Below are 25003 nucleotides of genomic sequence, written 5' to 3'. Positions count from 1 at the left end.
CCTTGTTTAGTTTCCAATTTTTTCTCTAAAAACATCACATCGAATTTTTGGATACCTAAATAAAGCATTAAACATAGATGAAAAAAAACTAATTGCACAGTTATGAAAGAAATCTTGAGATAATCTTTTGAGCCTAATTAGCCCATGATTAGTCATAAGTGCTATAGTAACCAACATGTGCTAATGACGGATTAATTAGGCTCAAAAGATTCATCTCGCAGTTTCTAGGCTAGCCGTGAAATTCGTTTTTCATTCATGTCCGAAAACTCCTTTTGACATCCAATTAAATATTTGACGTGACATTTCTTTCAAAAATTTTGTCAAGATACCATCTTAAATAATATCTTAAATAAGATGATGATCAACCGCTGACCAAAGAATCAAAAGTTTGCGTACGTTGTACTAGTAGAGTAAGTACATAGGAATCCCATCTCAAGAATAAAATCATGGAGTTTTCTCTTCCAATAATAAATAACCGACATTGTCAGAACCATCTGCAGTCTGCAAAAACAGCAGGTTCTTTTCCTGCACTTTTGCGATTGATTGCACCCATTTACACAACACGTGTGCCTAGCATCCACTACATGTCTACATCATCTGGATTCTGCACATAGCCAGCATCAAGGCACAAAAACAACATACTCCAGCATCACCTGAAACAACATACTCCTGCAAACATTTTAACTACAGTCTTGGATGTCACTCTATAAAAGCAAAAGTATGATACCATCTGTCTTCCCCTAACATGAATCACTCGAATCAACTCTTATGAGCATTTCAGATGTACAGTAATAAAGCTACAAGTACAAAGATGCTCAACACATCCTCCCCAAATGAACAAGCACCCCTGCAATGATCTCTTTCAAAATGAACAAACACCCCTGCAATTTGGCAATGATCTCCCACCATTTTTGGCACAAATGAGATCACATTGGATGTTCATTACAGATAAATAAACAACAAGGTGACTGATGAATGGTACAGGGAGGTAACATATCATAACTAGTATCTACTATAGTAATGCTTAATTTGACAATCAATTTAACACTACTCCCTAGCCAACATTTCTTCTTGCATCCAATATAAACTAAAATGCAGCAATGCAATGCATTTTTTTTTCTTTTAAGGCAAAATGGCAGCACAAATTTGGAGTGCCATCACTGGATCTCCTCTTCTTCGTCCTCGTCCTCCTCATCGCTCTGTTCGCCGTCGCTGGCGGCTGCTGTTGCAGCAGCAGCGGCGACGTTATTCTCATGGTACTGATAGTGCGGGCGCGGCGGCGGATGGCGGTGCCGGCCACTCTCGCTGACGCGGTACCGGCGGTGGTAATTGCCGCTGGCGCCGGCATCGTTAACCGATGCCATCCTTCTAGAGGTGCCACCGGTGGTGGTGGCACCGGGCGGCGCGACGGCGTTGGCGGGAGAGGAGGAGAGGTTTTTCACCTGCGAGAGCTCCATCTGCGTGTTGAGGAAGAACTGCACGCGCTGCGACTCCAGCTCGCTGGCGAAGTCGAGGCGCCGGCGCTCCATCTCGGCGGCTTGCTCCAGCTTCGCCGTCTCCACGCGCTCGTACGCCTCGCCGAACCGCCGTATGGCCTGCGCGAGCTCCCGTAGCCCCTGCGCGCGCTCGCCGCTGCTGCTGCCGCTGCCGTCCCCTCGCCCCTCGTCTGGCCTGCTCCTCTTACCGTTCGGCGGCGGGAGCGGCGGGTCGCGCTCCGGAGGGAACCCGTCGGACGAATCGGACGACAGCGACGGCTCCAGGGACGGCGCCCTTCGCTTGGCTGCGGCCGCCAACGGGGCTGGCATCAGCGGCGTGCGGCTGCGCTGCGGGAACCCCCCGCGCAGCGCCGCCGGCACCGCGTTGCGGCCGTTCAGGTTGGCGCCGCCATTGCCGCCGGGCTTCTGGTTGAACGTGGGGGCGAGGAGCTCGTCGAGGCGGCCGAAGAACTGCCACGACGAGACCGGTTTGGCCCTCTCGATCTTGTACTTCTTCTTGAGCGTGTCGATGCGGTTCTTGCACTGCACGTCGGACTTGGGCGCCTTGGAGTACCCCTCCCGGGAGGAGACGGCGTCGGCGACCTCCTGCCACTGCGGGTGGCGGAGGCTACCCCGGCCGAGCGCCACGAACCGCTCCCCCCAGGCCTCGATGAGGGCCCCCGTGGCGCCCTCGCTCCACGCGTCCTCCCTCCCCCCACCCCCGCCCCCGCCGCCGGGGTTGTGGGAGGCCGCGTGCTTCTGGATCGGCAGCGCCAGCGCGAGGAGCCCCGCCGACGGCGGCCCGGCCGCGACCGTGACCGGGTCGGCGACGGGGAGCGCGGCCGCCGCCGGGAGCGGCGAGGAGGACGGCGACGGCGACGGCGATGAGGCGTCTTCGTCGTCCATCACAGCAGCAGATCCTTCCGCCTCGCCGCCGGAATCGGGGATCTGAGGAGGAGGAGGAGGAGGGGGGCCAAAGGGAGGAGGGGATCGGGGGAGGAGGAGTCGCCCGATCTGGTTTGGGGGTTCGGTGGTGGTGGTGGTGCGGCGGTGCCGGCGGTGTCGTGGTTTGAGGCGATCCGGTCGCGACCCGGCGGGGCGGGGGGGTTGACTTGGGCCAGGCCGGTGCGGGGGTGGATGGGCCGGCGGGCGGGCGGGTTAGGTCAGGTCAGGTCGGGATCGGATCTGAGGAAACGGCCGGCCGGCCGGCCGGCAGCCAGGAAGACCGGTTTCCCCCTCCCCCTCCCCCTCCCAACCATGGTGGTGGTTACGACAGCGAGGCACCGTGCACCCTTCATACTTGGAATCCCTCCCCCTCTCCTCTCTCTCTCTCTACAATAGGGAGTACAGGCAGAGCGGCAGAGCGAGGAGGATACAACTAACTATATTATATATACGTGATGGTTTCTCTCAGTTCCAGGGCCATGCAAAGGCGCCAAAACTCATTCCTGATGCAGCTTGGGAGCAGTTTAACTGCTCTAATTTAATGTTTAATGGGTGGGTTCATTTTATACCAAAAATAGTTATGGTTCATGAGATTTTCTTGCTTAGGAAAAAAAAAGCCTTCCTTGGATTAGAGAAAATACTATACGTACGATGGTCGATCAAATAGCAGGGGACATACGGCGTGAGCTTTTTCCTGTGGAGTGCATGCATGCAGCTAGAACTTTCATATGCCGTTTGATCATACATCCATCGTAAAAAGACATCGTATGTATAGCAAAGTTCCTTGGATTAGTAACATGTCTATGCTAACACGGTTGCTTTTAAGGATGCCGATTTCATTTCATTTTGGTTCCGAGAACAAGACACTCCGGTATCAACCGGTACCGGTATATATTACGTGCATAATAACATAATATATATTATTTTATTTCTTATAGTATTTGGTATTTCTTTCTACTTTGGACATAAGGGTTCTACCTTTTACTAGCATCTTCAAGAGCATCCTAAGCAGGTTCCCTTAAGCAAAGTCTAAAACAAGTCTCCAACAAACACCCAAATATAATCCTATTTTTTGGACACACCTAGTAAGGATACTAATCCGGGCCATATTTTCGGCAACTCCTTGCGTTTCCGATCTAGTCAAAATCACCGGAGAAACGTCAAACATCCATGTAAAAAGTGGAACCACCTTCGGATGATGTGGCATGATTCAAAGTATTTGGGACCAAAAATATAGGTATTGTTGAAGGAGAAGGTGATTTTTGGGCCCCATTTCTTTTGGTATGTGTCGATTAAAGATTATTGAGAGTCAAAATCTAGGTAATGTTGGAGATGCTCCATATCTAGTTTTATGTATTATAGTTATTCGGTGAAAAATCTTTTGTCCCACTCTCCGTCTCTCTTACACTATCTTTTGTAATATTCTTATTTGGTTCATGTTTCTACCTGTACACCGTTATTGACTTGTGTTGGCTCTTCCTTGGTGTGTGAAAGTTGCCTTGGTGGCATTCATTTTGATGGACTGAATCCAGGGATCGCAAGTTCTGGCCATAAGGATTGAAATTTTTGATTAGCCTATCCTATGAGATAGAAATCTGATTAGAGGTTCTAGGTTTTCTCATTGGAAGGTTTGGTGAGTAATTTAATTCCACTCCTAAGTTCTCTCAAGAATATCTATTCACCCTTCTAAACGACTCAAAGATCCATTTAGAAATTAATAAGAGAGAAAAATAAATGATGGGTGACTGTGATTGGTCAATGTTCTTATAGTACTATTGAACAAAATTCAAACTATAGATGTCCTTAATTTTTTGGACCAGGCAGTGTCTCCCAATTGTTATCTTCGCTTGGATTAGTATGTGTGCAATGGATGGATAAGCGGACCCATTTTAAGCCTTCTGAATCACATGGTTTTATACGATTTCAGGAGAAATTTATTTGTTCAAAGTGAAGCATCATGTGATTAACACATTTTACATGATTTTGAAAGGGGCCAGTTTAGTTCCCTCAACATTTGCATAAAAATCAGCATCTTCGAACGGAAAAACTTTTTTCCCCTATAGTACATGAAATTTGTTTGTTTCAAGTGAAGCTTCATATGATTCACACGTTTTACAGGATTTTTAAAAGGACCAGTTTAATTCCCTCAAAATTTGAAGAAAAAAAAACCAGCATATTCAAACGGGAAACCCCCTTTTCCCTACAGTACCTTACAAAAATTGAAGAAAAACAAATAAAAATGGAGACGCGGGGAATCGAACCCCGTGCCTCTCGCATGCGAAGCGAGCGCTCTACCATATGAGCTACGTCCCCGTTGCGCTACGAAATACAAAACGATATTACTTATCATCAAATCATGTAATGTTTTAACTGCTGGTGACGTAAACGTAACTAGTAACCAACACACCTGAACCTGTGAATCCGGATGCTTTTTTGCGCTGACCCTGAGAGCAAACAGCCATCGAGTTGATCACATATCCACGTCTGTTCCACGCTTCCGCTGCGATAACAGAATAAGGTTATTATATCCATCTACAAATATCAGGGGTGATCGATCGGCATATAAAGGGGAAACAAATGATATATTTATAAATAAAAAATAATTTATAAATACAACTTTTATACACGTATTTTTAGCTATAAAAAATCTAAGGTTAAAATATAAGCTACGATGAAAAAAAAATCTACTATAAATTTAGGATTAAAATTTTAACTTTTGGTTATAAGCATATAACTGCTAAAACCTAATATTAAATGTGATGTAATCTAGTATTATAAATCTAGACAGTCGTTCTGTCTTCTTACTTAGCAGTTCGTATTAAATTCTGTTATATCTACTACTAGTTTTTAATATTTTGAGATCGAGTAAGTAATGAAGTGGACGGGGCAAAAGCAGAGCTCATCCCCGAAATTGTGCGCTCGCCGTCTAGGAGTGCCATGGAAATCGACTGCAAAGCATTACACTTTATTGTTTCAACTTTCCAATAAATCAAATATCATCGTGTTGCTAACTTGCAACTTGCAAATGAGAAAAACTTCCAGAATACTAGCATAATAGATGGAACAGCCTGTCAAATAGGAATATTACATAACTTCCTCTAAAAAGAAAAGGTATTACACAACTTACACAGCCTAAAAGGATCAGGCAAGGACTAGTTAAAGGGATCTTGACCTTCTCAAATCTCAACCTACAGACAAATATAGACCTGCACTTTGTAGATCTCTGCACGAAACACAAACTTGATACGTATGGTCCTTTAGCAGGATACAACGGTGAGTACCCCCAAAAAAAAAGGATTCTGATGGATGTCCATTGTCCAAATTCCACAATGTCACTTCCGTGCAACATGATCTTCACCTTTAAACCATCTTCCAATTCCAAAGCTTATCACATATATCAAGAGGGGGTGTCATCTTGTCAAACTCGAACCTCTCTAGTTTTTTCATGCTCTTATCAACAATATCTGAATGAAATTAAGGACTCTCAAAAGTTCTGTTGGCTGCATGCAAGACAAAGCTGATGAAGTGAAAAGAGAAAGCACTAACAAATAACTGCTAGACCTAATGGAATAAGATGTGGGTTCATACGGTTTTGATTGAATATACAGTTTTCTGTAATAGCGAACATAGTAACATGTTGAAAGGATACATCCAGAGATCTTGTCGTGGTCATCAAAATTTGGCATGATTTTTGTCACTGACACGCACATGGAAAGCATATTTCTGCATAAAAATGTGACTGTTAATGTCTCTCAGAATCAGGAGAACCAATCAATGCTACAAATGTTCACTAACATATTGATTCAATTTCTGTGCATCTGTGGCAGTGTTTGCCACAATGATACTGGAGACTCAATGTTCTTCAAAGTTGAGGAATGCAGACACAATCACAATATAATACAAAGAGGGAAGATACGACAACCATAGAATCATCAGAAATTCGAATTCCAGCAAGACTCTCCAATTGTCCCTTTTGACTTGAACCTTGCAATACAAACATAAAACCTACCATTTTTTCTGTTGCACTAAACAACAGTGCTAGGCATGGAAATAATCAAGAAACCTACTATGTTTTGCCATCTGAATTGTTTTCACTCTTTCAATTTTAGTGAAGATATGAAAGTTTGACTGTTCTAAAATTTAATCAACAGTGAGAAAACTAGTCTCCACTTACTGTGCCTTCATCATGTCTTTCTCTTTCTTCCTTACAGCATCCTTCCTTTGTTCTATAGAAGCTCTTTGGCTGTCTAAGTTATCAAGTTCCTGACGTACTGTTGTGTTGACCAAAAACAATATTAGGAATTCAATTTCTTCACTACCACAATACAACTTTTCAAATGATATAATTATGAAGCAAGAATTTATCTTAAATCTTCACGAAGGCGTTGCTCATCTTGGAGTTCCTCTTCCATCTCTTTTTGCAGAGCGTTCAGTTCGTCATCATCAATAGTCTCGGATTTTGTTTTTTCTATCTTTTCCTTGCAGGATTTTATTTTTTCTTGATACTCTGTTTGAAAAAAAAACAAGTGTTTGGATGACAAATTGGCAATTATGTTATCCACTGCTCAAAGACATGAAGTCTCTACTCCCTACAGACTAGAGTTCATTGAGTCCAACTACCGCAGCCAGGGGTAGTAATGCGTCAAGGCCCTTTTGGTCCTTTCACAACCCTACTTAACCCTTTAAAATTTTTAGCTCAAAAATCTATAAATTTTAACCCACCCCATTTTGGACCCAACCCTTAAATTTTGTAGGGGGAAAAGTTAGCTCATTACCACCCCTAACTGCAGCAGGTTTGAGCAGTGACCAACATCAGTTTGTCCATATTAGTGATGTTATGTGAGCATGCTATTTCAGTGTCATAGCATAACTATAGGTATATTTGCTATGTAGACCCTATAAATGAGGAAAAACAATGACATATAATACACTACTGATGAAATTTTGAACTTTGGATGATTCACTTATGGAATAATAGCAGAATATAGTTTACTACTAAAGAAAGAATAATATTCAATCAAAAGAACCTGATTGGAAATAGAAAGCTCAGTACCGCTGTCATATGGTTAGGGAACATCCAGGTAATTAATTTAGAACATCATCTCTAGTTAACTTTAGTATCAGCCTATGGGACGACTCTACCTTCAAAGGTGTTCATTAAATCAATTTATTGTATGCAAGTGTTGGAATTTTAGTCTCACTTATGACTAACTTTAAATTTTGAAGTAAAATGAAACTGGTGATGCATTTATTTTGTTGCAAAAGGACCTTATTCATAGCCTAAACGTGAATGGTCCCGATTAATAGTGATTTTTCTCGAGGTGATTAACAGTGAGATTTTCCCCCGAATGAACAGTGGTTTTGAGTACATTTCCCTACTTATTTTGCACCGAACAAGAGCAACCAATAAGTCGCAGAGCACGAAACGGAAACGATATCTCATGAGGGTAAGGGAAACCTTACTTTTCAGTTGGACCTCGAGGTCGCCGGACTCGGAGCGGCAGGCGGACCGCAGCATCCGCGCGCCGGCGCAGGCCTGCGCGAGGGCCTCGCCGTCCTTGCTCTCGCCGAGCACGCCCACGAGGTCACCCCCGAGAGCGAGGAGGTTCGCGACGTCCACGCGCATGCCCGCCTCCGCCGCCATCGGTCGCCGTCCAGAACCCTAAAAATTAAAAAACCCGCCACCGCTCCCGCCGCCGCAGGCTAGTGGGGGGAGAGAGAGAGAGAGCAGCGCACACACACACACACACAGGGGTTTCAGAGGCCGAGGCGAAGGGCGGTGGTCACCGTCGGCTTGCTTCCCTCCCTTCGCCGTCAGCTCGCCGGCGTACCGGTGTGGCTGGCCGCGGATTGCGCACGGAATTTGAATCGGCGGCTCGGCTCGGGTCACACACTCCGCTCCTGCCTTGACTGCGCTACACCTAGTTATTACGCAGGCCGGGCCCACCTGTCAGTTACAGAAAGTTCGTGAAACGTGATTAACCCATGGGCCTACTGGGAAAGCAACCTCCATCGATCAACGGATACTCAATCTTGGCCGCACATGTTACGTCGGTACAGGGATGGCGATTTCTGAATTTTGCACAATTAGCCCTTTTAGCAAACAAATTTTATAAATTACCCCTTTCAAAACATATTTCAGAAATGGATCCAAACCTCGCGCCACTTAAGATGACGCCTAACTTATACATCACTGTGCTAGGTCATCTGGCACAGAGACCTAGTTGATCGGGGTTGTCTTCGACTGAGTTGGCGCCAACATGGCGCGGAGGGGGTCGGCGTCATATCTGTTGACGTTGTGGCATAGCACCATGCCTCCTACCATCGAACCTTGGCAGTGGAACCGGCACCCACTTTCCCTCTCCCACCCTCTCATCTCTTTCTTTTTCCCTTTCTCCAGCCTGAGGTTGCTACCTTCCTTCTCTCTCACCACTCTACCCTTGCCAGTGGGACCGGCGTCCACTTTCCTCTCTCCCGCCCTTCCTTCTCCCGACCATTATTGATTTTATCGGTTTTTTCAGCATATCTTTTTCAGTTATGATTTTTAGATCATAAAGAACATGTATATAGAAGTTTATTTACAAATCATTTTTTTACGAATATAACCTGTTCAGTAGGAGGAACGGGGTGGCTTTGTTATCCGGTAAAAAAGGCGTAATAATAGATTAGTTCATGATTAATTAATTATTAAAAAATATATAAAATATATTAATATAATTTTTAAAATAACTTTTTAAAAAATATTCATAAAAAATATACTATTTATCCGTTTAGAAAACACGAAAAACACGAGAAGATAAAAAATAACCAGTGGGTGCTCGCCGAACGCGGCTCATCATGGTTGATGCTGTTCCGCCGGTTACTGACCGCACGTGACCTGCCTGCCAAAAGCTTCTCGTTCCGGTGGTTCCTGTCAGCGAAGCGTCCGCCGGATGGCGAGCGCAAATTGCCGCCAGAAGATGACAAGATCTCCCGCAAAAAAAACGCAGCACTCGATCGACCCAATTGCCCGTGTTGCGTGCACTCGTGAACGACACCACGCGCGCTACATCGCATCAAGATCAACCAGGTGTGGACGTGTGGTGTTCGACTCGTTCCTCAGGTTTCAGAAATTAACGGCAGGGATCAGCCATCCCTCTTCGCACGCTAAATTTCGATGAATTCTTGTTCATTCTTGAGTCTAAAGCGGATCGGTTACAGGATGATGACGATCAGCGTGGCGATGGTGGTCAGGTTGATGGCGTCGTCGTCCACCTTGCGCAGCGGCGACTCGGCGGCGGCGCTCTTCCCTACACGCCGGCGGTCGCCGCGGAACGCGTCGTCGCAGCCGGTGGCGGCGCTCTGGACGACGCCCATGTCCGCCACGTACGCCTTCGTCTGGGACGCGTTCAGCGCGTGGATGGCGCTGTGCACGACGTTGAGCGCCTCGACGTACAGCTGCCGGCACGTGGCGAGCGCGGCCTGCTCGCGCTCCGACCAGCCGCCGCGCCGCTGCAGCGCCTTGATGGTCGCGTACGCCGCCGTGTAGTTCGCCAGCGTCAGGTTGGTGGCGATCACGGCCAGCCCGCGCGCGTCGGCGCGGCCGCTCCCCGGCGCGGCCTGCAGGGCCGCCACGCAGAACGGGGCCAGGTCCCTGCGGTTGCCGCTCGCCGTCGCCTTCGTGCAGGTCGCCTCCACCACGGAAGAGGAGGCGAGCGCCGCGTGGGAGCACCCCGCCACGACGACGACGACGAGGAGGGAGAAGACGAACCTCGCTGCCATTGCTTGAGCTCTTGCTGCTCGCATTGGTTGTCTCAATTCCTTTTTTTTTTCTTGTCTGGCTTGTGTGCTCTTGGGGGCTTATTATGGGTTTATGTAGATTCTTTTTTGGGGTGGGGAGCGTTTTTTTCCGCCTAATAAATGCGCGAATATATTTATTATTATTATTATTTTGGATGTCACTATTCATTCAAGCTGCTTGTGCCACGGAAATGGATCATTCTTCCTATTATGTATCTTCGGTAATCAATTGTATTAATAGCTTGCCATATCTGCGAGATCAAATGTAGTCAACGAATGGTACGAGGAAAACTCGGGCTTACGTAGGACATCGTCTAAGCAAGAGAATCGATGCATCGGAACAGACATTAACACTGTCTTTGTACTCGTAAACTAAAATTTAAATTTTTAAATTCATTTTAAGATTTTTTATAATAATTATTTTTACATTGGCTTTTAAATTACCAATATCATATATATATATATATTCATAAATTATTTCTCATTTATATGTGATTAGGATTTTTCTCCAACCAACCAACAGATAAACCTATGAAAATTGCTTTGGGGTCATTACTCCTCTGACCTATAGCTTATAGCTTATGCAGTAGAAGTCGATGACATATAGTCAAATAAATAAATAGAGTTCAATCTCGTTATATTTCCTGTACCAATTCTTTTGGCCACTATATATCGAAAGCCATCTCTGCTCGAGCTATTCGGCTTGAGTTGTCCAGTAACCCTTTAAACGGTTCTATGCTACAATCACCTATTAATCTATTAGAGTAAGTTCAATAGTATAGCCAACTGTTATATATGAATTGTCTACGGCCAATTTAATAGTCAATTCATATAATAGCTATATACTACACAATTAATATTCGGCTCTACCTGTTATACACATATGTTTTAGAGTTCGTGATACAACTGACTATAAATAAATTCCGCTGCTCTTTTCTCTGCTCTCTTATGGCCTAAAAATATGCGCTTATCGTCTACTGTACCTGCTCTTATGCTTACTGCTCGTTTGTTCCTTGCCGCAACCCGCTGCTTCATGCTGTGCGTGAGTAGGGCCTCCTCTCATGTCCGACTAGGAAAAAATGGGAATAAACCCCACAAGTTCCAATTCAAGCCAGGAATACCCGATAAAACCAGATGATTTATCCCGCTAGAAAACAGCGGCAATCCAGCCACAACCGCTATAGCTGAAGCAGCAAGCACGGAAATCTTTTTGCTTATGCTTATATATAAAAAAATCAAAATTTTAATTTTAAAACTTAAACTTCAAGTTGATATTGATTTTTTTCATCGTATAACACGTATAAAAATTACACCCAAAAATATTTTTTAAATTGTCAATAAATAGTTTCTCTTAGACACCCTCCATATATATTTTAATAGATAACGTGGTTGATTTTTGGCACATATTTTGATCATTTGTCGTATTAAAAAGATATAATTATTATTCATTTATTATGATTGAATTAATGACTATAATGATAACTTATATTTCTAAGATTTATACAAAGGTTTGAAAATAAAAACGAATGATCAAACAACAACACATATTTACATATAGGCTGCATTCGCCCCTGTCCATTAGTTAACTTACATCTCTCGTTTTCCGCACGCACGCTTCCTAAACTGTTAACAGTGTATTTTTATAAAAAATTTTTATAGAAAAGTTATTTTAAAAATCATATTAATCTATTTTATATTTTTCTAATAATTAATAATTAATTAATCATGTACTAATCTGGTGCCAGGTAAGTTAACTTACCGACCCCTATTGCCGACGGGGCCATAGAGGGAGTACTAATTTCAGCGAAACAACCTACAAACTCAGGCCATACTAGGGCAGTGTTCTTTGTTTGTGTTAGTAACCGGCCTAAAAAAATAGCATTAGATTAGTATATGATTAATTAATTTATAAAATTTTTGACAAATGGATTGGTATGATTTTCTAAAGCAACTTTTTTATAATTTTTTTTAAAAAAACATATCATTTAGTTGTTAAAAATGTGTGTGGGAAAACGAGCGAGTATAGGTCGAGAGGAGATGGTAAGGCCCGTAAGGGTAATTGTTTGGGTTTTCATAAAAAAATAAATGACATATTTACAAACAAAATATGATTTATGAATAAAATTTTATGTACCTATCCTTAGCGATCTAAAAGTCAATGGTGAAAAATAAATTTTGGTAAAAAACCCTCAAAATCACCTCCGTATGTCAGATTAAAAATTCAAATTTTGATTTATAACTATAAGTAAAAATGAAAATATGAGATAAAATTTTTCAGACAGCCGTTGGGCTGGGCCTAAACATATACGAAACCAAACCCAAAAGAACGACATAAACAGAACGAACCAAACCATGCGCACCCGCCTCCTCCATCCCCCCACCGCTCATCGCAAGAATGGACGGCGCAGCGCACGCCAAGAGAGGATAAGAAACAAGCGGGCCTCATTTTTTCCTTCTTCCTCCACCTTTTCTCATCCGGCGGAAGCAAAAATTCTGGGCCACGAAATCCAGCCGCTCGAGACGCTTCCGGTTGCCTCAGCGGCGGAAAGGCCCAGAGAGCAGCAGGCTCCCGCGACCACCCACCGACCCCCCATCCTCACGATGGCGAGCCCAATGGTGTCTACTGCCTTCTCGGCGCGTCGTCTCCACACCACCGCCTCCTGCGCAACCCCGGCGAGGGGAGCGAGGCGGCTCGCGGCGGCGGTGCGGGCGTCGGCGTCGGAGGCGATGGCGACGGAGAAGCTCGGCGTCCGCGTGGAGCGCAACCCGCCCGAGTCCCGCCTCTCCGAGCTCGGCGTCCGCCAGTGGCCCAAGTAAGCATCGATCATTGATCGATCAATCATCAAAAGGAGCGATGTGATGTGAACTCCGATCCCGCCTGATTCCCTTGGGCGGCGCGGGCGTGCAGGTGGGGGTGCGAGAAGAGCAAGTTCCCGTGGACCTACTCGGCCAAGGAGACGTGCTACCTGCTGCAGGGGAAGGTGAAGGTGTACCCCGACGGCGCCGGCGAGGATTTCGTGGAGATCGCGGCTGGGGACCTGGTGGTGTTCCCCAAGGGCATGAGCTGCACCTGGGACGTCGCCGAGGCCGTCGACAAGCACTACAAGTTCGAGTAGTCTCGGGTTTGAAGGCTAAAGAAAATTGTAAATTGTAAATTGTTTTGAGCTGAAGAAAATTGTAAATTAACCAGCTTAAACTTCATTTATAGCTGGTAGCCATCAAAATCACCCTCAGCTAGATGATCTGCTCAACATCTATACCGCACATATAATGACATTAGTAGACATTTTGGAATGTATGTAACCTATTTGGTGAATGAAGGCTCATTTTGCATTTCCATCAACTCATCAAGTAAATGGGAGTGTTTGGAGCCTCATAACAATAGCATTGCTGCTGCCAGAGAACTGGCACTTCCTCTCCCATTTTGGGGTCACTTGTTTTACCACCTTGGGAATTAGGGTCAGAGTTTTAAGAGGAATGATTTCCACCAAAACTACAAATTAATTATCCGTGTGCGTGTCGTTCATTTTGCATGTCGGCCCATAAGAGATCTTATGGTTTTTTTTTTCGCAAGTTTCTTCACACACATCATCAGAGCAAGCTCTCGATTTGACTGCTATATTGTTAGTGTCTTTTAGAAGAAGATGGTGTATGCTGATTTCTTGTTGATAAGCATGCAGTGGGTCTTTGATGCGCTGGGGATTGATGTTAGTGGACGATTTTTGCTCGTGCTCTAATTTTCTCTTAGATTCATCTTGGCACCACTTTTAGAGCAAAATGTAGATCATAGAAACAAGATCACAAACAGCCAATTTTTACACGCACCAAAGAAGGCAAACTGAAGCTTCTTATTCCTCAGTTAACATCTGCACATCGATCAAACTGAAGCGTGTGAATGTGTGAGTCCACGACACTCATATGGTTTGTCACTTTACAAAGTTCACCGGTTGTTCAGAGCTCCACCTTCTTGGCCTGCTGGTGCTGCCCCTCGCCGCCGGCGCCGGCGCCGATGCTCTTCTTGGCACCGTCGTCGTCGTCGCCGCCCCCGGCGATGCCGACGACGCGCGGGCCCTTGATCTGGTCGGGCGCCAGCTTCCGGAAGCGCACGGTGAGCACGCCGTTGTCGAGGGTGGCGGCGATGGAGTCGAGGTCGGCGTTGTCGGGGAGGCGGAGCTGGCGCCAGAACCTGCCGTAGGACCGCTCCTCGCGGTGCCAGTGGTCGCCCTTCCGCTCCTCCTCGCGCCGCCGCTCGCCGCTGACGCGCAGCACCCGGTTCTCCTCCACCTCCACCCGCAGGTCCTCCTTCCTCATCCCGGGGACGTCGACGACGATCTCGTGCGCGTCGCCGGTCTCGCGCCAGTCGACGCGGGCCATGGACAGCATCGCGACGTCGTCGCGGTCGAACCCGAGGGGCACGTGCTCCAGGATCCGGAACGGGTCGGCGGCCAGGAGCACCGCCTCCGACAGCGCCGCCGCCTCGTCCCGCGCGCCGCCACGGCCGCCGCCGAACCACGGGAGCAGCGCGGCGCCCGCCGTGGTCGCCGCCAAGGCAATGCAGGCCAGCATTGCCGCCGCCGCCCCCGCCGTTGCAGCTCTCCTCGACGCCATCTCCGACAGCTCAAGAGCTCAGACGCAGCGAAATTCTTTAAGCGTGTGTGCGTTCGTTCTCGTCGTGCCTCGCGCGCTCTGCGACTTGTTCGTTGGGCGAGACGCGACGGCGAGGTGGAGGGCGAGTTTATAGGAGGCGGCGAGGTCGGTGGCGGTGGCGGTGGCGAGCGAGAAGGTTCGTCGACGAGCGCGGTCGAGAGGATTCGGGCGTCTTCTCGGCCGCCGGGGAGGACTCGACGGACGGCGTGAGAGATTTCCCGAAGGATCCAGGCTGGGCCGGGCCGGGCCTTCATTGGCCACATTGCTACTGGGCCTGTGCCCTAGCTTGAAAGGCTTGAATTTTCTTTCTGGGCTTCGCTTCGACGGCGGAATAGGCCTAAGTATGCCCAATGGATTGGGCATGTCGATTGCTGTCTTGTTGAGAGACAGGTCACGGGTGATTGTGCCTGTTCTGCCGACCGACCAATCGACCATCACCATTAGATAGATATATTAGTTGGTGGTTGTGCTTGGTAGCTAGTATCAGGGTTTCACTTTCGCTTTATGAGCTGAAACCACGTCCCAGCAATACCGCCATTGTCGATGATAATGGTGTGAAAGTCACCCGGATTTGAATTCAAATTTTTAAATAAAATCGTTATGGTTTAGGGTCAAACCGTGAGGTAGGGAGCGATTATCGCATGGTAAGTAGTGACAGTCACCGTGGTTTTGGTGAAAATGATAATCGCAACCTATAATCGTGGTGGTTTTCACGTTATCGATAATCATAGTTTTTTTTAAGCATGATGTCACGTCGTCACGATTATTGTGATATGTGTGACTATTATCGTGATATATCATCATGACTGTTTTTGTTTTTATTTCAGTTCTCTTTTTCATAATTATTGAATTATCGTGAAATTTACTGACCAAACCATGTCATTATCGTGCTCTAGCGACATGGCCAATTATTGTGACATTTAAACTCTGGTTAGTACTATATCGCTATGTTTGTTGTTTACTCCCTCGGTCTAAAAGAACATATTTCTATAGATGGATGGAGAAAGCTATGTTCATATTTATCTAGAAATTTTTTTTTTCATAGGACGGAGGAAGTATATCAGATTATCGAGGCATCATGGACTATGTAGTAGAACTATATTTGTTAGCGCTACCAGTAATACATCGTTTGGTGTATTAGCAATAATCGGCAAACCGACACGGGACGTTTCTTCCTCGTCTTCCTCCAAACCAAATTGCATTGGAGCTGTGAATTCTATACGTGCACACTGAAAGGAAAAGCGAAGAATCAGGTGTTGATCCCTCGGCCCGAATCGCAAGAACAAACCGGAGTGACCAATCTGGGAAGAGAAATTCTATATGCTTTTTTTTTTTTCTCAAAGTGCGCTCTGCGTACAAGGAGAGGAGCAAACATAATGCACGGCCATATCCTGAGTTAAGAAATACGAAAACGTACAGTGGCCCATAATTAGGTTAATGATGATGATGATACGATCAGTGTTGATTGTGTGGGTGACGCGTCTTGACACATCTTAACGCAATTCGATCGATATACCAGGTCATAACAAATGGGAAATGCTCAAGAAAGACTCCAGGGGGGAAGAGGGATAATCTTCTCTTTTCTTATCCCTTTTTGTGGGCGATGCTCTTGTATTTGCCCCATTCATTCCATTTTCGTTTTATAATTACTCGTCTGCGTATGTTCCTCTCTTGATTTTTTTATTTTTAAACATTTTTAATAAATAATTTTATTACTAAATCTCATGATAAAATATTTTCACCGGATAAACTTTTTGACCACGTTACCAACATTTGGCGTGTCAAAACAACGCTGTCACGCAGAGTTTTTGGCGTGACAGCCATGTCATTGTCAGTGGCGTGACAATATTATCTCGCCACGCCATTGACACTGGCGTGACAAGCCTGCCACGCCAACCACACTGCGCGGCAGCGTTATTTTGTCACGCCACCAACAATGTTGTGGCCAAAAGGTTCCTGCGGTGATAAAATTATTTATTAAAAAGGTTTAAAAAATAAAAAAGTTCTCTCTCTCTCTGGCATATAACATCATTGATCTGCCCTTGGATATCTTTCAGAGTTTCAATCACTGAATATGCAATGCAGTGAAGGGTTGAATGCATTATAACTAAGAACCTAGTCTGCTTTGCGCATGGAAGAGAGAGTACTCCGTCCGTTCCAAAATACTCCCTTCATTTCATAACGAGACTTTCTAGTCTACCTAGATTCATATGGATGCTAATAAATCTAGACATATATATAAATTATATATATTCATCAATTGATGAATTTAGACGTGACAATACATAAGTTTTAGAACTAGGCATAAGTTTTTAAAAAAATATTAAACTTAAATAGAGATAGTTCTTGATTAGTTGAAAAGAGAACGCATTTATAGATGTTTTATATTAGGATCAATTTTACTACGTTATTAAAAGACTTCATTTTTAGCTCACCCTCTTTATCCCCAAAAAAAACTTTATTTTTGAGAAATAATTATATTAGAGTTTGGTAAAGTAAGAGATAAATGTATTGGAATTGAAAACGTAAGAGATAAATGCATCGTGGTTTCAAAAGCGAAGACCATTTTAATTTGTAGCCTTGTTTAGGTATATATAAGGAGTGTTAAAAATAAAGTTTTTTTTATGGGGAGAGTAAATATTAGAAGTTGTTATATTTTGGGTGGACGGAGTAGAATTTTAGATGTAGCTAACTTGCTTTGCATGGAAGCTAAAATCAGGAGGTTTTTATCTGTGTGCCATTAAAAAAGATGGTGTCGACCTCTGTGCCACTAAAAAGTTCGGTTCTCCCTCTGTGCCATCGTCGAACTTTATTACGCCCTCCATGCCATTCTATCTGTTTTTAGTGCTAACAGTAGGTAACGGGTTGATTAAAATGACGCAGTTGCCCTTAGGGTTGAGATGCAATGTTGGCAAGTTGGTTTTCCTGTATGCCATTCAGAGGGAGTATGCATGCCTGTGTTCATAGTACTTTCCATATACAGACCAAAGTAAATTCATTACTTGATGCTAAGTCTACACCAGGTCACCTCAAGATCAACCGTTCAACACCACATCACTAAAGTTTAATGGACATGTTTCATGCACAGTTCGCAATGGCCACCGCTTGCTCTGGCATCTTCCTCAGCTTGTGCTGCATATGGATCTCGCTGGTGGCGATGAATGTGTGGATGCGCGGCCACCGCGCATGCCGCACAGCCTCACAGGCGACGTCAATGTCTCGCTTGTTGCATCACGATAGGCCGCAGATGACGGGCATGTGGCTATCTTCCCCGACGGACGTGTTCCCCACCTCGATGGCGATGGAGCGCACCACGTCGAGGTCGTCGGGGGAGGAGGCCGGGAACCCCGCCTCGATGATGTCGACGCCGAGGCGGCCGAGCTGGCGCGCGATGATGAGCTTCCCGGCGCGAGGACTGCTCCCCGTCGCGACGCCTCCATGGGGCCCTGGACGGGGCGGACGAAGGCGATGGCGCGGTGGCGGTGTGGAGCCCTAGGGTGAGCGGCGACACGGGAGGAGAGGAGCACGCGCAGGTGGAGCAGGGTGGAGATGCGGTTTGTGGAGGAGCAGCAAGATTTGGGGGAGGAGAGGAGGGAGGAGGAGGCCATGGTCGCCGTCGCTGGGGTTTGAGGCCCACTATGCCAGCGACTGCAAGAGTAAGATGGACATTTTTTTAGCACGGGCCCACATATTAGAGTTGTCAGATGGTGAAATCCTACCGGAATACGAACGGAATGGCTTGAAGGGCGCAATAAAGTTCAAGGACCGAACTTTTTAGTGGCACAGAGGCCAGCACATCTTTTTTACTGGCACATAGTTAAAAACCTCTAAAATCAGCCTGGAACGGCGATACTTGAATTAATCGCAATGTCAAACTCCCATCAACTTATTTATTACAGGAGAATAAATATGGTACAATGGGGCAATAGTACAATTATGTAGCCGAGTACATGCACTAATCAAAATAGAGGTTCAGAAGCCTCCATTTTGGAGCTTAAGCATCATGCACTAATCTATTTAGCGCATAAGTTTGAGCTAGTGCAAGCACAAACATTAGCATATCATGCCCACACATGATACAAAAGAAATTAAAGGAACAAAGCAGCTCAAGTGAGTGTCAGATGCACTAGCTACTACTGCACCTTCGTCCTAATCCCAACACTTAACCTGCTCGAAACCACAACTTAGTAAAGCTAAACCCCCCATGAAACCTCTCACTAACAATGTATCATGCATGTATTATTTGTCTAATCCAATTGGCACTCATTAGTGGAACAACCGGCCATGGCCATCCATTTTGCCTCCACTAGTTCTAATAGCTTTTTCCCTCCCAATGTTCTTCGTCTGTCCGGCTCTCCAACATAATGCAGCTATTCTAAGCAGATCACATTTAAAAGACACACCAAATGGTCCTAGATTAATGCATTTTCAAACTTTCAGTCGGTGCATGCAAGCCTTGATCAAAAGGTTCAGAGAACTCCAGCTGAATTCAGCACTGTTCTGCTTGGTAAAGTTGCCTCGAGTTGTGGTTGTGCATTACAGGCAACCTGCTCGTATATTAACACTCAGTAAACACCAATCAGCTGAGTCATTAGCTAAAGGTTAAGTTTAAACCAACACCTTGAAAGAGAGAGTTCTAGTCAGCTTCAAATTTTATACTAGCCTCGTCAACGCAAAAGCTAATCCAAGTGAAAGGCAAGGCTAACCTTGCCATCTTCTGAAGATGACACGCAGCTGCGCACTAGCAAGATACCTGACAGATGACAAGCCTGAATGGACAGTTCTGAGCCAAGCTTTGATCTGCTTTTGAGTTTTGACCAGTTTTTACTTGCAATTTCTCTGCGTTGGACAAAAGTTTTCTGGATTTTGGAGAGCTCTAATATGGTTGGCCAAGCTCCATAATCTAGTTGCACCCCGTTTTAACGTTAAAAGATTTAGGTAGCCAAACTGTCCACCGTAGATTCTTCTGCAGCCAAATTGTAGTCATGAAAATTTGGTCAGTACAAACCAAACAAGCTTAGCAACTCAAAACTAGAAAATTTTGGCTCCTAATTACAAGCATCCCCAGGCATGATCAACTTTTACCTTTCACCTCCATTTGATAGTTTGCTGCAATTCTTAAGTGGCGAAGAGGTCAGAAGTTTCGCTTCCACTGTCTAAGAAAACCTTCATCGGATTGGTAAGACTAGTACTTGATGTAACAGTACTCAAAGCTTCTGGGGAAGCATTCATGGAGTAACAACCCAAATCTGATCAGACAGGATTCAGTCGATCCCTTTGAGGATCTTTGACCAGTACAAGTGAGTATAAGACTACTATAAATGACCTGGTCCTTGCAGCTATGATGTGTAGAACCAGTACCACCACTTGGCTGCACTGCATAATTGCTTTGTATGCAGTATGCAGCATGTGAGAAGCCAGCTGCAAGCTTGCAATGCAGCAGTAATTTTTCAGCTCTGGTCAGGGAGGCAGCAGCTAACCAGTGATATGATGCATGCAGAGGTCACTACATTTCACAAATCACAACAGAATTTGATGTTTTCTGCATTGCAACTTGCCTACTTGCAAGACACAAATCCCCATTCAGAGAAAAAGGTGCCAATTTTAAACGGCCATCCATGTCATGTAGCCGTAGACGCAAACAAGGTCCAAAACTGCATGGAGGAGCAAAAAAGAAAGCCAGCTGCTGGTTTGCTCCAATGAACAAAAAAGGAGCAGCACCAGACCATTTCTTTAGTCACAGTAGCAAACTAGCAGTGCACCATGCTGCAGCCAGCCATCACTATGCCAACATGAGCCATGCACTGCAAGTAGTTCTTTAAGCATTTAATCAGGGGACGAGATGGGGTTGATGACAACAGCATTTGTAACTAGAATTGAACCCAGTTGAGCCTCAATACCGGTGGTGCCATTTGTGCAGGCGCACAATTGCTTCTCTCTTGCTCTTCTGCAACAGAAAGTGGCAGGCCACATGCTAAGATGTATACTCACATATACGTATGCACCATCCTGTTCGTTTCTTTGCATTGAAAATTTGCAGTGCATATATAGAGGAATGTGACACTGGTAAAGGAGAGAGAGAGAGAGGAGCCGAAAGAGAGAGCTAGGGGTTGGGGAGGCGCCATGGACAGGGAGATGGCTGAAGAGTATGAGCTGAACGAGATAGATGACACCTTGCATGGCTCTGTGGGGAGCAGGCTCTCACTGTTTGCAAGGGAGCTCAAGTCAAGGAGAAGCAGCAGCTGGCATGGCAGCAGCGCCTTGAGGCTACCAAAGGATCTCTATGACAGCCTTGTCATACACCCGAATGGCAGGTAAGCGAAAGGTTTTGATCTCTCATCATCAGCTCAGAGCTTAATTAAGCTCTCAAGCTGGATATATCAAACAGTCTGTCTGGTTTCATCAGAGAAGACTCACCTAGTTAGCTACCATTGCATGCAAGAGCAGTGAACTTCACGTGAGATGTCCATGGGTAGCCAATTAGAGAACTCCTGCATGGGAAAGAGACGATTCTGATTGAGACAGGATGCTGAACTTTTGTTAAGGATGCTGCTGCAGTGATCATGCAGTGCAGACCTGCTTGGTGATAGTTTTCAGTGTTTGTTTGCTGATCAGTCTGCCTGCTTGGTGAATTTCTGCAGGTGGTACAGGATCTGGGCGAACATGATGTTCTTGTGGTCCATCTACTCCACCTTCTTCACACCCTTCGAGTTCAGCTTCTTCCGTGGCCTCCCCGAGCAGCTGCTGGACCTCGAGTGCGTCCAGCTCGTCTTCCTCGCCGACGTCGCCGTCCACTTCTTCCTCGCCTACCGGGACTCCCACACCTACAGGATGGTCTACGACAAGCGCCTGATCGCGCTCCGGTGAGAACAACAGCTCAGCTCAAACACCAAAAACGAAATGATACCAAGAACCGATCAAAGATGTAGCAGGCAGAGATCACCGTTGATCAGGACTGTGTTTTTTTTTCTCTCAGCTACATCAAAGGCAGCTTCGCTCTCGACGTGCTCGGCTGCTTCCCCTGGGACGCCATCTACAAGGTAGCATTTGAGACAGATACACGAGAAGGCGAGAACATGTCATGATCCGCCATGGCTGAGAGCTTCAACAATCATGGTGGCAATGCAACAGGTGACGGGGAGGATGGAGGTGGTGAGGTACCTGGTGTGGCTGAGGCTGTACAGGGCGAGGAAGATCATGGCCTTCTTCAAGAAGGTGGAGAAGGACATCCGGGTCAGCTACCTCTTCACCAGGATCGTGAAGCTCATCACCGTCGAGCTCTACTGCACCCACACCGCCGCCTGCGTCTTCTACTACCTCGCCACCACGCTGCCGCCGGCGCGCGAGGAGGGCACCTGGATCGGCAGCCTCACCCTCGGCGACGCCAGGTACATCAACTTCAGGGAGATCGACCTGCTCACCCGCTACATCACCTCGCTCTACCTCGCCATTGTCACCATGGCAACTGTTGGTATGTCAACTTCAAGAAAAAAAAAAGTCTGCTTATATTGGCTCATCAACTTCAGCGTTGATTTTGGTGGTTTTCATTCATATCTAACAGTACAAGTAAATAAGTTTTATCCATAAATTATTTTTAGTTGTTTCGTTCATTTTTCTTTTCTAGAGTTCTCAATCACCCTGCAATCCTGCACATGAATCAAAATGATATCTTTTCCCCTCTCATGACCCGCAAGACTCCAGCTCTTGATCACCCTGCACATGAATCAAAATGAGATTTTTTCTCTATTTTTTTTGGCAGGTTATGGTGACATCCATGCGGTGAACACGAGGGAGATGGCGTTCACCGTGGTGTACATCTCGTTCAGCATCCTCCTCAGCGCGTACCTGATCGGCAACATGACGGCGCTCATCGTGAAGGGATCGAAGACCGAGCGGTTCAGGGACAGGATGACTGACCTCATCAGGTACATGAACAGGAACAGGCTGGGCAGCGACATCAGGTCTCAGGTGAAGGCTCACCTGATGCTGCAGTATGAGAGCAGCTACACGAGAGATCGAGTCGTCGATGACATCCCGGTCGCAGTTCGATCGAAGGTGACAGCTTCTTTCAGACCAGAAACATGTATGTGCAGAGTGATTCATGTTGAATTTATTCTGTATGATTTGGCAGATGTCACAGACACTGTACCTGGACATGGTTTCAAGAGTTGGCCTGTTCAGAGGGTGCTCAGATGATTTCCTAAGCCAAATTGTAAGAAAAAAGTGTGGATTCATATGTTTCTGCAATCCAAGTAGAGAATCCATTTAAGTCTGTTTATTGTTTCAGGTAGTGAAACTGCATGAAGAGTTCTTCCTCCCAGGGGAAGTTATCTTAGAACAAGGCACTGTGGTTGATCAAATTTATATTGTGGCACATGGATGTCTGGTACTATTTTTCACTGAAACAAGATGCCTTTTGATCCGTTTACAAAACAAACCTACATAAATCAAGAGACAATACCAACTACAGGGATATGATCATATCAGCATGACTTACCTTCACTTGTTTTTTTTTCTAACTGTCATAGGAAGAGGTGGCCAATGGGGAAGATGGATCTGAAGATATCATCTCAGAACTTCGGCCATATGACATAGTTGGTGATGTCGCTGTGATTTGCAACATTCCACAACCATATACTGTTAGAGTCTGTGAGCTCTGCAGCCTTCTAAGAATTGACAAACAGTCTCTGACAAGAATATTACAAATTTACATCAAGGATAATGGTCAGATATTGAGCAATCTACTAAAGGTACAACATCATTTTATCTTTGGAGAAATGCTGAAAGTGTGTTCCTAAATCGTCATATTTTACAACTTTGACAAACGGTGTAGTAATAAACATTTTATTCTACAGGGGAAAGAAACTGAGTCAAAGGGGAAGCAATTGGAATCAGATATCACATATCTGCTAGCAAAGCAAGAATCAGAACTAGTCCTTGGAGTAAACAACGCTGCCTATCATGGAGATATATTTTGTCTGAAAAGCTTAATCAGCGCAGGAGCAGATCCGAGTAAATCAGATTATGATGGCAGGACTGCATTGGTATGTGAATACTTTTTACTAACCATCAGCCACATAACAGGAGTTCACTACTGCAAAATCCCATTCGAATGCAAATATGCAATATTGAGCATTCTTCTAGTTAAAAATATAAACATAGTATGATAGTCTTATAAATTCAAATTGTTTGCCAATAGCCAACTGAAGAAAAAACTGTAAATTGCAGCCAACTGAAGAAAAAAATGTAAATTGCTCCAAGTATAACTGTTCAACCTTTTCCCTTACCTTTGCCTTCCAGCATATTGCTGCACTGAGAGGATACGAAGATATCGTCAGGTTCCTCATCCAACGAGGAGCGAATGTCAACAGCATAGGTATGACAGAAACACTTCAGAGTGAAAAGAGGAAACAAAACAAAAGCACTTCCACATGTATCTCTAATGACGAATCAACACATCTGAAAATGCAGACAGGTTTGGAAACTCACCACTGCTGCAGGCAGTGAAATCAGGCCATGACAAGATCACGTCGCTTCTCGTGGAGCACGGTGCAACTCTGAACCTGGAGGACACTGGGGGCTACCTCTGCAGAGTGGTCAGAGACGGCAGGATCAATCTGCTGAAGGAGCTGCTCAAATTCGGGATCAGCCCGAACTGCAGGAACTATGATCAGAGGACGCCGCTTCACATAGCCACGGCGGAGGGCCTTCACCTTGTTGCCAGCACGCTGGTAGAATCTGGAGCAGACATTCATGCCAAAGACAGGTAAGATCATTCACAAAAGTTTCAGATGATATTACCTGTCTCTGCTTCTTCACGATTGTTTGATGCAACAAAATGTTGTGCAGGTGGGGGAACACACCGCTTGACGAAGGGAGAAGGTGCAGCAGCAAACCACTGGTCAGGATTCTGGAGCAAGTTAGAAGTGTTGCAGCAAATTGATGACAAAGGAAAATGTATTCATGTGAAAACTGTTGGAAGTGAAATATTCCTTGAGGCAACGAGAAAAAAATATTGCAAGATCATCTCAAAACTGCTTATCTTCAAATAAGCCGGTAAGAACGAATGGCATTACCATGCTTGAGCAAACAGCAATGGCTCAATAGATAGTCTCCAATGAACACATGCTTCACACCAACAACCTAGAAACAACGCA

General features: G+C 45.4%; 6 protein-coding genes, 1 long non-coding RNA gene and 1 other non-coding gene across 11 annotated transcripts; 2 read left to right on the top strand and 6 right to left on the bottom strand.

Annotated features, from left to right (window-relative positions):
- Nucleotides 1-437: 437 nt before the first annotated feature.
- LOC102721726 (trihelix transcription factor ASIL2-like) lies at nucleotides 438-2806 on the bottom strand. The gene has a single exon (XM_006652267.3). It carries the CDS (start codon nucleotides 2379-2381, stop codon nucleotides 1158-1160), a length of 1224 nt encoding a protein of 407 aa, XP_006652330.2. The 5' UTR covers nucleotides 2382-2806; the 3' UTR covers nucleotides 438-1157.
- A 1854-nt stretch (nucleotides 2807-4660) lies between these two features.
- On the bottom strand, nucleotides 4661-4733 carry TRNAA-CGC. The gene has a single exon. It is a non-coding gene; the product is annotated as a tRNA-Ala (tRNA).
- A 638-nt stretch (nucleotides 4734-5371) lies between these two features.
- LOC102721441 (kinetochore protein SPC24 homolog) lies at nucleotides 5372-8305 on the bottom strand. Its single transcript, XM_006652266.2, has 5 exons — nucleotides 7884-8305; nucleotides 6786-6927; nucleotides 6595-6696; nucleotides 6070-6143; nucleotides 5372-5884 (listed from the first exon to the last, which is right to left on the bottom strand). The coding sequence occupies exons 1-5, from the start codon at nucleotides 8062-8064 to the stop codon at nucleotides 5781-5783; spliced, it is 603 nt and encodes a 200-aa protein (XP_006652329.1). The 5' UTR covers nucleotides 8065-8305; the 3' UTR covers nucleotides 5372-5780.
- Nucleotides 8306-9371: 1066 nt separating this feature from the next.
- On the bottom strand, nucleotides 9372-10237 carry LOC102709274. The gene has a single exon (XM_040523680.1). The coding sequence runs from the start codon at nucleotides 10203-10205 to the stop codon at nucleotides 9615-9617; it is 591 nt and encodes a 196-aa protein (XP_040379614.1). The 5' UTR covers nucleotides 10206-10237; the 3' UTR covers nucleotides 9372-9614.
- Nucleotides 10238-12675: 2438 nt separating this feature from the next.
- LOC102721156 lies at nucleotides 12676-13649 on the top strand. The gene is made up of 2 exons (XM_006652265.3): nucleotides 12676-13012; nucleotides 13108-13649. The coding sequence occupies exons 1-2, from the start codon at nucleotides 12801-12803 to the stop codon at nucleotides 13313-13315; spliced, it is 420 nt and encodes a 139-aa protein (XP_006652328.2). The 5' UTR covers nucleotides 12676-12800; the 3' UTR covers nucleotides 13316-13649.
- Nucleotides 13650-13954: 305 nt separating this feature from the next.
- LOC102708992 (23.2 kDa heat shock protein-like) lies at nucleotides 13955-15017 on the bottom strand. Its single transcript, XM_040523624.1, has one exon. The coding sequence runs from the start codon at nucleotides 14805-14807 to the stop codon at nucleotides 14151-14153; it is 657 nt and encodes a 218-aa protein (XP_040379558.1). The 5' UTR covers nucleotides 14808-15017; the 3' UTR covers nucleotides 13955-14150.
- Nucleotides 15018-18689: 3672 nt separating this feature from the next.
- LOC121054236 lies at nucleotides 18690-22768 on the bottom strand. Of its 4 annotated transcripts, none has more exons than XR_005811620.1 (5): nucleotides 22692-22768; nucleotides 22008-22559; nucleotides 21423-21879; nucleotides 19932-21337; nucleotides 18690-19812 (listed from the first exon to the last, which is right to left on the bottom strand). It is a non-coding gene; the product is annotated as an uncharacterized LOC121054236 (long non-coding RNA). The 4 variants fall into 4 exon arrangements; XR_005811619.1 differs by having other exon boundaries at nucleotides 22652-22753; XR_005811621.1 differs by lacking the exon at nucleotides 22692-22768 and having other exon boundaries at nucleotides 19932-20793; nucleotides 21264-21337; nucleotides 22008-22096.
- On the top strand, nucleotides 20955-24799 carry LOC102720596 (potassium channel KOR2). Its single transcript, XM_006652263.3, has 12 exons — nucleotides 20955-21160; nucleotides 21488-21709; nucleotides 21823-21886; nucleotides 21978-22317; nucleotides 22606-22901; nucleotides 22978-23058; nucleotides 23134-23232; nucleotides 23375-23596; nucleotides 23702-23890; nucleotides 24147-24222; nucleotides 24318-24612; nucleotides 24696-24799. Exons 1-12 carry the CDS (start codon nucleotides 20970-20972, stop codon nucleotides 24787-24789), a joined length of 2169 nt encoding a protein of 722 aa, XP_006652326.1. The 5' UTR covers nucleotides 20955-20969; the 3' UTR covers nucleotides 24790-24799.
- The last annotated feature ends 204 nt before the right edge of the window (nucleotides 24800-25003 follow it).

Source organism: Oryza brachyantha, chromosome 4 (genome assembly GCF_000231095.2).
Source record: "Oryza brachyantha chromosome 4, ObraRS2, whole genome shotgun sequence".
NCBI lineage: Eukaryota > Viridiplantae > Streptophyta > Magnoliopsida > Poales > Poaceae > Oryza > Oryza brachyantha.
The sequence above is the reverse complement of the archived record's forward strand: the minus strand, read 5'-3'. Positions and strand labels throughout refer to the sequence as shown.